Below are 13,792 nucleotides of genomic sequence, written 5' to 3'. Positions count from 1 at the left end.
CACTAGAACAGCCTCTTCGGCCCGCAATATTGTGCTGAGCCAATGGCTGACTAAATTCAACCCACTGCCCAACACATTGACTAGATCCTTGCATTTCCCACACATTCACCTCTCTATCTAAATGTTTCTTAAAAATCCCTAATGTATCTGCCTCTACCACCACCCCAGGAGGCTTATTCCAGGCACCCACCACTCTGTGTCAAAAAGTTGCTCCTCACATGTTCAATGAACTTACCCCCTCTCACCTTCAATGCATGCCCTCTAGACATTTCAACCCTGGATTAAAATACACTGTTTGTCTATCTATGCCTCCCATAATCTTATAAACCTCTTTCAGATCTCCCCTCTGCCTCCCGCTGCTCCAGAGTGAACAACCCAGGTTTGTACGTCTTCTTGTTAAAGCACATGCTCTCTAACGCAGGCAACATCGTAGTAAACCTCTTCAGCCCTTTCTCCAAAGTCTTGCCATCCTTCCTCTAATGAAGTGACCAGAAAATATTCCAGATGCAGCCTAACTGAAGTTTTATAAAGCTGCAACATAACTTTCTAAGTTTTGAACCCAATACCTTGACCAATAAAAGCAAGCATGCCATAGGTCTCATTAACTGTGCAGCCACTTTCAGGGAGCGATGAACTTGGATCTTAAGATCTCTCTGCTCATCAACACTGTTAACGATATTGCCTTCAACAATGTATGGTCTCTTTACATTTGACCTACCAGGGTGTAACACTTCACATTTGACTGGGTTAAGCTCTAGTTGTCATTTCTCCACCCATTTCTGCAACTGATCTATATCCTGCTGTATTCTTTGCCAATTTTCTACACTATCCACAAGACCACCAATCTTTGTATCATCTATAAAGTTACAACATTTTCATTCAGGTCATTTACATACATCACAAACAGCAGAAGTCCAAGTATAGATCTCTGCAGAACACTGCTGATCATAGACCTCCAACTAGAGTAAGTCCCTTCAACCACTACTCTATCTTCTATGGACAAGCTAGTTTTGAATTCAACTGGTCAATCCACCACTGATCCCATGCACATTTATCTTCTGCATGAGCTTCCCAAGAGGGACCTTGTCAAACACCTTATTAAAATCCAAATAAGCAACATCTCCACAACTCTTCCTTCATCAGTCACCCTCATCATCTCATCAAAAAACTTTTATCAAGTTACTAAGACACGACTTGCCCTGCACAAAGCCATGCTCGGTCCCCCTAATTACTGTAGGCCAAATGCTCATAAATACTATCCCTAGGAATTCTCTCCAGTAAATTCCATGCCACTGACATGTGACTCTAGTTTCCAGGATTATCCCTGGTTCCATTCTTGAATAGTGGAACAACATTGGCTAATTGCCAGTTCTCCAGGACCTCGCCTATGGCTAAAGAGGACACAAAGGACCCAGCAATCTCATCTCTTGCCTTTCTCAATAATCTGGGGTATATCCTATCATGTCTTGAGGACTTATCCACCTAACTACTCTTTAAGACTACCTCCTCCTTTACCTCAAAATGCCCTAGCATATTAATCCATTCAGCACTGATCACATTATCCTCCATGTCCTTCTCCTTGGTAAATGACAATGCAAAGTACTCATTAAGGACCTCACTCACATCATCCGCATCCAAACAAATGCTCCCTCTTTATCCTTGAGCGATCCTACCCTCTCCTTAGTTGCTCATGATGTATGCATAGAATGCCTTTGGATTCTCTTTAATCCTACCTGCCAAGGACTTCTTGTGGCCCCTTCTGGCTTTTCTAATTCCTCTCTTGAGTTCTTTTCCAGTTTCTTTATAATCCTCAAGGGCTCTAACTTCCTAAGTTTTACACACTTTTCCTTCCTCTTCTTGACTAAACTCTTCACCTCTCTGGACATCCAGGGTTCTCTTACCTTGTCATCCTTGCCCCTCCTTTTGACTGGAACATATCTGTCCTGTACTTTCTGCAGTTGGTCTTTAAACACCCTTTTCATGTCAGATGTGGACTTGCCCAGAAACAATTAGCTTTCCCAAGCTCCTGCCTAATGCTCTCACAATTTGCCCTGCTCCAGTTTAATACTCTGCTGAAAGGTCCATACTTATCCTTATCTCTAGCAATGGTAAAGCTTAAGGAGTTCTGGTCACAGTTCCTAACTGCTCACCCACTGACAGGTCAGTCGCTTGGCCAGGCTCCTTACCCATTACCGGTCCTGTACAGCCCTCCCGTTGTTGACCATCTACATATTGAATGAAGAAACCCTCTTGAATGCATCTAACTCATTCTTCCCCATCTAAAACTCATCCAATATGAAGGTTCCAGTTTATAGTAGGGAATTGGAAGTCCCCATGACAACAATATGGTTGTTTTTACACCTTTCCTTAAACTGCTTACATATCCCTCTAGTTGCTTGCAATGTTCCTCGATGTCCCAGTTGCTATTGGGGTGGGTGGGGTGTCTGTCGTACAATCCCATTGAGTGATTGTATCTTTCCTATTTTTGAGTTCTACCTGTATAGACTCAGTGGACAAGCCCTCCATTATGTCCCATTTGAGTGTAGCTGTGATATTGTCCCTGATTAGTAGTGCAGCTATGCACCTCTCCACTCTTTTACCTCCTTTTCTATCTTTCCTAAAACATCAAAATCCCGGGACATTAAGCACCCATTTCTGCACCACTCTCAACCAAGTCTCTGTAATGGCTACAACATCATATTTATATGTACTGATCCATGCTCTAAGTTCATCACCTTTACCCATAATACACACACTTTAAGCTATCTGTCCCAGCATGTCTATTAATTTCTTGCTGCTTGCTTTTACTGGCCTTGACCTTCTTCACCATACCTCCACTTTCTGAGCTGGTGCTCTGGTTCTCATCTCCCTGCCACACTAGTTTGAATCTTATAGATAACTACAGAGAAGATATAAACCTCTATGGGGTTATTGAATACTGAAAGGCCTAGATAGAGTGGAGTGGAGAGGATGATTCCTTTAGTGAGAGACTCTAGGACCAGAGGATACTGCCTCAGAATAGAAAGACGTAATTTATAACAAAGATGAGGAGGAATTTCTTTAGCTAGAATGTTGTGAATCTGGAGAATTCTTTGCCACAGATGGTGGTGGAAGCCAAGGCATTGGGTATTTTTAAAATGAAGTTTGGTAGGTTCTTGATTGGTAAGGGCATCAAAAGGAGGAGGCAAGAGAATAGGGTTGAGAGGGATAATAAATCAGCCATGATAGCATGATAGAGCAGTCTTGATGGACTGAATGGCCTAATTCTGCTCCTATGTCTTATGGCCTTATGGCCTTACTGTCTTCCTGCAGCCGCCAGCGTTCCAGAGAAAACAACCAAAGTTTGCTCAACCTCTCTCTATATAGCACATGCCCTCTTGCTAGAGTTCTGCCTCTCTCCTCACAGTTGCTGCCTGACCTGCTGAGTATTTCGAGTATTCCCCATTTCTAAAATTGAATCGTTCAAATACAACAATGTCTGGAAAGAGGAATGAAGGCAGTCTTAATCTCAGACTTGTTCCTTACCTGCCAGGGGACCATCTCATCAGGCACAGGGAAGCGTTGAACGTTGCTGTCTGGATAGATCAAGTCGCGAGCTTTAATGTGGTACAGGGGCTTCAATTCCTTCTCTTCATCAACAGCTTCTTCTTCTATGTTTCTATGGTCAGTAATTACTGTAGCAGAAGTAGACAACAGTGAACAACATCAGGAATGTTGCAGGAAGGCTAGCACCCAGGAGGTCACCCATCCCATAGTGTCCATGACAGGGCACTGCAGATCACAGCTCCACAAGTACACAACCAAGCCTGTTTAGATGTGTTGGGGGATTCTTCCCCCCACCACCCTCAACAGACTGCCAGTTCCAGTATCTTCTCAAGAGAAAAATAAAATCATCCTCTTTGTTCCAGCCCTTCAACCCATGACTTCTAATCTCTACCCTCTGTTTTTTTTTAGGGAAATAGCTTCTTGCTATTACATCTATCAGAGTCCATCAGAACTTTATTCACCTCAATTAAGTCTTCCCACAGTTTTCTTTGTACCAAAGAAAAATCATTGCAGCCTTTAATTTTCCCCTTAAGTTACAACATTCCAGCCCAAGGAGTCTTCTTCTGAGCCCTCTCCAGTGAGTCACACTGCTCCTGTAATGCGGTGCCCAGAACTGTCCACGGTTGTCCAGCTGTGGCCTAATTGGATCTATATACTGTTGCCTTCCCTCCCTGCTCTGGTGTCCCGGTCATTGCCTAGCAAGGACACCCCACATCTTTCTAACCACCCCAACTGACCAGCTCTGCTGCTTCTTGATCAGTAGAAATTAACTCCAAAATCTCTTACTCAATATCTCACAATTTGTTGTACATTCTTCATTCTTTTATTTCTAGAGCATAGAACATTACTGCACAGTCCAAACCCTTCGCTCCACGATGTGCTGATCCTTCAACCTCTTTCACAGTTCTCTCCTACGTAGCCTTCCATCTTTTTAAATTCCATGTGTATACCTAAGAGTTTCTTAAGTGCCCCTAGTGTATCAATCTACACCACCACCCCATCAGCTTGATCCATGCACTCACCACGCTCCATGTAAAAAAAGCCTACCTCTGACATCCCTCCTATACTGTCCTCCAATCACCTCAAAATTTACATCCCCTTATATTAGCCATTTCTGCCCTGGGAAAAAGTCTCTGCTGCCCACTCAAACTATTTCCCTTCTCTTGTAAACCTCTATCAAGTCACCCCTCACCCTCCTATTTTCAGGATTAAATTTTGTCTGTTACTCTTCTGCCCAACTCTTCCTTCGTACACTCAACACATGATCACTTTATCATTGGCCGAGACCTTTATTTTGCCCCTTGCATGCAAATCAGAAATCATTAACATAAGTTACGGAAGCAATGGCTCAACTATTGGGCACCCTGGAGATGTTCTGGAAACAAGCTTCCACTTACAGCACACCTACATGGAACATAGTGCATATCAACATCCACCCACCAAGTCTGCAGGCCCACATCAGTCCCCTCGGCCACTACCTCATGATACTCAATCAGCCAAATGTAGATTAGGAACACCTATTGGCAAGTGCATAGTGGGAACCTATCCTCATTAGACATGCCCTCTAGTTCAGCCTGAACCCTGACAAATCTTCTCTGCACCCTCTCTAAAGCTTTCTACATCCTTCCTATAATGAGGTGACCAGAACTGAGCACAATATTTCAAGAGTGGGATAACCAGTTATATAAAGCTTGTATATTACCTTGTGGTTTTTGAACTCAATCCCTGACTAATGAAGGCCAACACACCATAAGTTTGATAACAGACCTATCAACTTCTCTGGCAACTTTGGAGGATCTATGAATGTGGACCCCGAGGTACTTGGGGATATCAGTTTCTCAAGTATTAATGGGATTGCTCAGAGGGGGCGGAATGCTTCAGGTGAGTCCAGAAGACACAGTAAATTGATAAGCCCCCAATGAGGAAAGCAGCATTACTGATCTTTGTCATGGGGAGTGTAGCTGGGTAGCTGGTGAAGTGGAGGGAGTGTCCATGGGAACCATTTTGGTTTTAGTGACCATAACTGTATATTGCAAAGTAATTGAGTAAAAAAGATTGGGATAGACAAGGAATAGAGATCTCAGCAAAGGTTCAGATGTGGAGAAAGGGTTCTTCTCTTTGACTGGGTGAAAGGCCACAGTAGCTTCTGATCTCCATCTCCAGTAGAATCTCTGAATGCTCCTGCTCATGTCTGAGTTCCAGCATGTGAATGACTTTGTTATTGATATGCTGCACGTGGCACCCATATGTAGACCCTAACTCAGCCAGGCAGGAGTCCTCATACAAATGCATTATGTTGTCCTAGGCAGTCTCAAACAATGTCCTTCCAGAGATTGTTTATGGTGCAAATCAACCCTGATACAAAAGATCCTGGAAATACAGAGTAACACACGCAAAATGCTAGAGGAACTCAGCAGGTCAGACAGCATCTATGGGGAGAGATAAAGAGTTGATGGTTTGGGCTAAGCTCCTTCATTAGGACTGGAAAGGAAAGAAGAAGACTGCTGAATAAAATGGTGGGGGAGGGGAAGGAGTACAATCTGGCTGGTGGCAGGTGAAGTCAGGTAAGGAGGAAGGTAGGTGGGATGAAGTAAGAGGCTGGGATCTGAAAGGTGGAAAAGGTAAAGTGCTGAAGAAAAAGGAGTCTGACAGGAGAGGAGAGTGGACCATGGGAGAAAGGGAAGGAGGAGGGACATCAGGTGAGGTGATAAACAGGTGAGAAGAGAAGAGGTAAGAGTGAGCCAGAATAGTGAACGGAAGGAGAGAGAAGGGTGAGGGGTAAGGTTAGTTCAATTGGTGTTCATGCCATCAGGTTGGAGGTTACCCAGACGGAATATGAGGTGTTGCTCCTCCACCCTGAGAGTGGCCTCATCATGGCAGTAGAGGAGGCCATGGACTGACATGTTGGAATGGGGATGGGGATTGGAATTAAAATGGCTGGTCACTGGAAAAGCCTCTGGCCTCAGGAAGGATCTGGACACATTTATTTCCCCTATCACCACAGAGACTGACAGCAGATACTTTTACTATAAGCCTACTTAGGATCACCTGTACAACTGTTCATTGACCACAGCTAGGTGTTCATCACCATCATTCTGTCCAAATGTATCATCAGTCTCCAAGTCCTGGCTCTCTGTAGCTCCCTCTGCAATTGGATACTCAGCTTCCTCACTGGAAGCCCTCATCTCCCCCTCACTGACCATCAACACTAGTGCACCTCCAGGTGGTATATCTTGCTTCCTGCCATACTCTCTCTGAACATAATACTGTGTGGCCATGCACAGCTCCAATGCTACCTACACATTTGCTGATGACACCACTGTTGCTGACAGAAATATGGTAGTTGACAAGGCAGTGCACAGGAAGGAGATAAGGCAGCTGGTTGAGTGATGTGTGGTAACAATTACTTCAACACTGCTGCTGAATTTGAGTTAAATTTGTTGGCATCTCCCCGCACTTGCATGTGGGGCTACAAGGACATGGTACAAGGCTCAAAAAGGTAACCATAGATCGAGCTGCACCCTGGTACTCAGTCCCATCAGTCCAACAGGAGCTATCTCATCTGCTGCTGTTGGTTCATGCTCCCTTCCATCCCCCCCACCCCTTCCAACTCCACCAGCATCCAGTCTTAAATGGGATCCGTTAATCTCCCACCGCCTGGGATGGTTTAGAATAAACCTGTCCTGATGAGCTTTTCCCTGTGTGTGCAGACTGAGGCAGATACGTACCAAGAGCTGGTGCACTGTCCCGAGGCCCAAAGTCTTTGCTTATCAGAGCGTTCATGATCCAGTTTAAGGCCCGCATACTCTGCAGCATCTAGAGAAATAAGAGGTGAGGATCTGTGAGCCGGGCCCAGCTGTTGTTTAATAATGAGTAGGAACGAGGTTCCTGTGGTGGGACATGGGTTTCTAAAGCCCTGACTCAGTGGGAGCTGCCACATCAGTCGTCCAGCTCAGCAGATCCAAGTGCTGGAATCCAGACACTGCCTGGGAGAGCAGGGTCTGGGGAGCATTCAGACCCCCTTCCCCCCTCAGTAAGGGGAAAGCCCGGAACTGAATAATTCATTCATTTAGAAGTACAGCACAGTAACAGACCCTTCTCACCCACGAGTCAGCGCCATCCAATTACACCCATGTGACCAATTAACCTGCTAAACTGTACACCTTTGGAAAGTGGGAGGAAACCAGAGCACTGGGAGGAAACCCATGCGGTCATAGGGACAACGTACAAAGTCCTTACAGGCAGCAGCAGGAACTGAATTGAACCCTGGTCACTGCTTTCTTTTCAAATCTTTTTATTAGTTATTATATTATTCAAGAATAACACAAGTACGTCAAAGTAACAACACTTACAATGCCTCAAGGAAAAATAAAGAAATTATCTTAAACATTGGAAAATTTTGTGAATAAAACAAAAACCCTACTAAGCAAAAAAGTGGGGGAGAAAACCCATTAGGGGTACAACCTGGAGCCTTGCGTCATACAAAAAGCTTCTAAAAATAAACATCAAACCGCCAACAAGAAAGAAAAATATATCAAAAAATTTTACAATTAGATCATGGAGAAGATCTATCAATTAGCTCAAATGATAATAGCGAGCAAATGAGCCCCATCTTTTCTCAAAGTCACATGAAGGTTCAAAGGTTCGACTTCTAATTTTCTCCAGACTAAGACACAGCATCACTTGACAGAACCATTGTGACAAAGTAGGAGCAGATATATCCTTCCACTTCAACAAAATGGCCCTCCTAGCTATCAATGTAACAAATGTAACATGTTGGTCAGACACAGAAATATCATGGATATTTTGAGGAATTATTCAAAAAAGCGCAGTCAATTTATTAGGTTGTAGGTTAATTCTGAGTGCTTTAGAAATTGTCGAGAAGACTGACTTCCAGAACTGTTCGAGTATAGAACATATGTGTCAATGTAGCTATCTCAGTTTTACATCTATCACAATAACTATCAATATTGGGAAATATTTTAGAGAGTCTCTCCTTCGTCAAATGGTAATGATGTACAATTTTAAATTGAATCAGTGAATGACTAGCACTGATCGAAGAAGAGTTAACCAACTTCAGAATCCGTGTCCAATCCTCCCATATAAAAGTCAAATTAAGTTCCTTTTCCCAATCCTGTTTAATCTTAAACAAAGGACGCTTATACCATTGTAATAATAAATTATAAATTCTTCCAATAGAACCCGCCATTGAAGGGTTCATACTCATAATAGTATCTAACAGGTCAGCCTCCAATATGTAAGGAAAATTACTTAAATATTTTTGTAAAAAATGTCTAACTTGAAGATATTGTAAAAAGTATGAATATGAGAGAGAATATTTATTGACTAATTGTTCAAAAGACATCAATCTGCCTTCTTTAAATAAATCCAAAAAAGAACTAATACCTTTATTTTTCCAAAGTAAAAAAATTGGATCACTCAAAGAAGGTTTAAAAAAGTAATTACGATAAATTAAGCTACAAAGTTTAAATCTTTTAAGATCAAAAAAAATTGCGGAACTGGAGCCAAATTCGTAAAGAGTGCTTAATCACCAGATATAGGTTTAAAATAACAACTTTAGCTAATTGTATAGGTAAAGCAACTCCCAATAATGAGGTTAAATAAAACTGTTTCACAGCTCTCAGTTCCAGGTCTATCCAAATTGGCTGATCATTCCTATCAACCCAATATAACCAAAAAGACATGTATCGCAAGTTAACAGCCCAGTAGGCAAAGCAAGATCTCCATCCTCTTTCAACTTTTGTAAATGACATTTACTAATTCTTGGTCTTTTATTATTCCAAATAAAAGATAGATTAATAGAATCAATCTGATCAAAAAACTTCTTGGTCAAAAAACAGGAATATTCTGAAAAAAAATTAAAATTTTGGTAAAATCATCATTTTAACTATATGAATATGACCAACAAGTGAAAATGTAAGTGGACTCTATCTACTAAATGAATACTTCATAAAGTCCACTAAGGGAACAAGATTGACTTTATAAAGATCCTTATTTTTTTTTTAGTAATTATAACACCTAAATATCTAAAAGAATCTGTAACTTTAAAGGGAATATTATCATATATAGAGACAGATTCATTTAAAGGAAGCAATTCACTTTTACTAAAATTTATTTTATATCCTGAAAAATCTTCAAATTTGTTAAATAATTTTAGCAAAGCAGGAATAGATTCATCAGGCTTAGATATATAAAACAATAAATCATCAGTGTAAAGAGAGATTTTGTGCAAGGTCTCATTCACAAAAATCTCATGAATATTTTTGGCTTCACAAAGAGCAATAGCAAGGGGTTCTAATATTAAATTAAATGACAAAGGACTTAATGGACAACCTTGTCTTGTCCCCCATGATAGCTGAAAAAAAGGAGACCTACAGTTGTTAGTGACAACAGTAGCAATAGGAGCTTTATATATCATTTAAATCCAATTATTAAAATTAACATCAAAACCAAATTTTTCTAAAACATTAAATAAATATTTCCATTTGACCCGATCAAATGCTTTTTCAGCATCCAAAGATATGCATTGTGGAGTTTTAGAAGAGGGCAAATATATAATGTTAAATAGTATCTGAACATTTGAAAAAGAATAGTGATCCTTTATAAAGCCTGTTTGATTTTTAAAAATTATTTTGCCCAAAAACTCTCCAACCGATTGGCCATTATCTTTGACCGAATCTTAGCATCAACATTCAATGATGAAATAGGTCTGTATGTGGCTCAATCAGTAGGATCTTTATCCTTTTTGAGAATTAAAGAAATAGAAGCCTCATAAAAAGTAGAGGGTAAATCACCTTTCACAAAAGAATCTTTGAACATCTCCAACATATATGGAGAAAGCAATTTTCCAATTTTTTAATAAAATTCTACAGGATAACCATCAAGTCCCGGAGCCTTACCAGACTGCATTGAAAAAATAGCTTTATGAATTTTGGATTCAGTAATTTGGGCATCAAGAGTTTTTTGATCCTCAGCAGAAATTTTAGGAAAAGCAATCTTTCATAAAAAAGCATTCATTTCAGAAGAATCTACTGGTCATTGAGATTTATAAATTTCAGTATAAAAATCTTGAAAAATCTTATTAATTTCTTCATATTCCCGAGCCAGGGTACCATCCTTTCTACGGATTTTCAAAATTTACCTTTTGGCTCCAACCAATTCTAATTGAGATGCAAGTAGTTTATTATTTTTATCTCCAAACATATAAAATTGGCTCTTTAACTTAAGCAAATAGCCTTCAATTGGATGGGTTAATAATAGGTTATATTGTGATTGAAGTTCCACCCTTTGTTTAAATAAATCAATACTAGGGGAAGTCGCATAGATATCTAAATCTTTAATTTGTTTTGAAATTTTATCTAGTTCTACTTTAGTCTGTTTTTTAAGTTTAGCTGAATAAGAAATAATCTGACCATGTAAAAATGCTTTAAATGTATCCCATATAATTAATTTGGATGTACCCCCTATATCATTAAAAAGAAAAAAATTCTTTTATCTGGTTTTCAATAAAACTAACAAAATCAGAGTCTTGCAATAAAGTCTGAGACATGCATGATGAGCAAGAATGACATCATCAAATTCAAAGGACAAACTCAAAGGCGCATGATCAGATATAGAAATAGCGTCATATTCACAGTTTTTAATACTAGGCAAAAAGTGGGGATCAATTATAATATAATCAATCCTCGAATATTTTTTATAGACATGCAAAAAAAAGGAATATTCTCTGTTATCGGGGGGGCAAATGCCTCCATAATTCGAAAAACCCAAAATCGATCAAAAAGGAGTTAATAAGTGACACGGAAGGATTTGGAAGTCGCTGATTAGTTAAGCTGTTGTCAACCATAGGATTTAAACAACAGTTAAAATCCCCACCCATTATCAACACATACTCATTTAAATCAGGCAATAACGCAAATACCTTTTTTAAAAAAAGGATCATCTAAATTAGGACCATACAAATTGACCAAAACAACTTTTCTATTACAAATCACTCCTTTAACAATTAGAAATCTACCATTAGAATCTAATTCAATATCCTCTTAAATATATATATTAGATTTAATAAAGATAGACAGGCCTTTAGTTTTACTCTGAGAAGTAGAGTGGAACTGCAATCAATTCCACCATCCAAAAAAACCTATTTTGATCTCCCGCCCTGATATGCGTCTCCTGAGCAAAAATTATATCAGGTTGGAATCGATTAATAATTTTAAAAGTCTGTTTTCGTTTGATAGGATGATTCCAACCACATAAAAAATACGCATGCTCCGGAACCACCCAATGGGAAAAAACTCCTAACTCTAAACCCACCCACCCTCCCAAAAGCCCAAAAAAAGGCAAGCGAACTAAGATAGAATACAAAGCCAAGGACTGCTCTATTGGTCTCCTCTCTCCCTTCCCCCCAGCCAACACAAAAAAAATAAAATGACCTTGCAAGAAAGACGGTAAAGTCTCAGCAAAGGAAAGTACTTACATTCCATCATCTATTAAACAAAAAAGAACCAAAATAATATAATCTCTTAGAGAGAAAAACCTGCGCCATCTTAAGTTTAACCTTAAATCTCTAAAAAAAAACTTTAAATTCGGTTATAAGACACTATAATAAAACAGAGAAAAAGAAGGTTAATAGTATATTTAACCAAACTAAATTTACAAAGATATTAATTAATAATATCATAAGTAATTAGACCCTCCCAGATACGTGTACTTGTACATATATCTATATATATATAAAGAAACCCTATTAGTAGGAGAAAACTACCAATTAGTTAATTAAGAAACAACAAAAAAAAATCCGATCAAATATTAGAGGAAAGGAACAAATCCCTTTATCCTCTTATCTCAGTCAAATATCTGAATAGCCATTTAAACAGTCAAACTTGAACCGTAAGTCTTCTTTCCAAAAAAAATCGAATAATATGCAATAATGAACAAGTCTTCTTATCTTCTTTTATTAATCTCTCAATGAAATCTCCAAATAACCTTCATATATCTTCTTTTCGAAATGTGAATAATATACAGCTAATCAAACAACTCTTCAGGTAGTTCATTCGGTAGCGGCAGTGGGTTTAGTCTGAACGAAGTCCAGTGTGGCTTTTGGATCAAAGAATGTACGAGGAGGAGAATTAGGAGGAAAAACTTTAACTCTTGTCAGGTAACGCAAAGAGGGAAGCAGTTTCTTATTGTATGCTTGTTTCATTACCAAAGCAAATCTTGATCTTTGTTCCATTACTTCTTTTGGATAATCTTCATAAAAACGGAGCTCAGACTCCTTGAATCTAAAACCTCTCTGTTTTCTTGCCTGTTGTATTATTTGATCTTTAATTTTAAAGTGATGAAAACGAACCAGAATAGATCTTGGTCTACTTGAATCCTTAAATTTCGAAGTAAATGCTCTATGTGCTCTTTCTATCGCAGGTGGCTGTGATAAAATAATAGGAAATAGAGTATGAAAGAGCTCACCAAAGTAAACAGTTAAATCTCCATCTTCAGCTCCTTCTTGCAATCCAGCAATTCATATATTCTTTCAAGTTTCCAGGTCTATAATCTTATTTTGATATCTTTCCAAACGGGTTGTAGTTTCAGACAATTTTTGCTTAGTTAGCTTCAATTCTTCTTCATGTGTGATAACTTGAGTTTCCAGGTCTTCAAGTTTTCCCAGAAATGACTTAATTTCATTATTATTCTTTTCCAGTTGGTCTTTAATTGACCTATTCTGATCTTGAATTGAATTCAGTATCCAAATGATATCTTCAGCCCATGATGGCATTTCATCAGATCTTTCCTTTGGCATTTTTCCTTTCCCATTACCTTTATCAGTAGGTTCAGACAGATTCTTCCCACTTCTCGTAGACATAGGCATATTACTCCCCTTCAAGAATCAGCAAATAAAAATGTTAAATTCAAAATTTAAACTGGGGGGAGAGAGAGAAAACTAAGAGCAGCACAAAATTACTGCTACTCCATCGACAGACAGAGGCGGTCTCCAAACCCTGGTCACTGCTGCTGTACTAGTGTTATGCTAACCACTACACTACTGTGGCACCCCAAATGGAGTGCCCTGGTGGAGTGTTACCCCATTTCCAGCCCACTGCCATCCTGGTCTGATACCGGATCGGCCTGGATAGAGTAGTCGAAGCAAGTTTTGATAATGACTGGCAAAGAGTCCTGGACTAGTTCTGTTCCTACCTCCTGTCTGGCTGAAGGTTCCTCTCAGCCCTTC

The 13,792-nt window shown here is 39.6% G+C and overlaps 1 protein-coding gene across 3 annotated transcripts in view; it reads right to left on the bottom strand.

The window, feature by feature from the left end:
- Nucleotides 1-13,792, bottom strand: part of trpm2 (transient receptor potential cation channel, subfamily M, member 2) — a 166,037-nt gene that overhangs the window by 32,989 nt on the left and 119,256 nt on the right. For all 3 annotated transcript variants that reach the window (XM_073046350.1, XM_073046351.1, XM_073046352.1), the window contains 2 exons: nt 7,275-7,362; nt 3,526-3,674 (listed from right to left, as the gene is read on the bottom strand). In XM_073046350.1, coding sequence (XP_072902451.1) covers nt 3,526-3,674; nt 7,275-7,362 — 237 coding nt within the window. The remainder of the gene's footprint in view (nt 1-3,525; nt 3,675-7,274; nt 7,363-13,792) is intronic.

This window comes from Hemitrygon akajei, chromosome 5 (genome assembly GCF_048418815.1).
Source record: "Hemitrygon akajei chromosome 5, sHemAka1.3, whole genome shotgun sequence".
In the NCBI taxonomy this organism is placed as follows: domain Eukaryota; kingdom Metazoa; phylum Chordata; class Chondrichthyes; order Myliobatiformes; family Dasyatidae; genus Hemitrygon; species Hemitrygon akajei.
The sequence above is the reverse complement of the archived record's forward strand: the minus strand, read 5'-3'. Positions and strand labels throughout refer to the sequence as shown.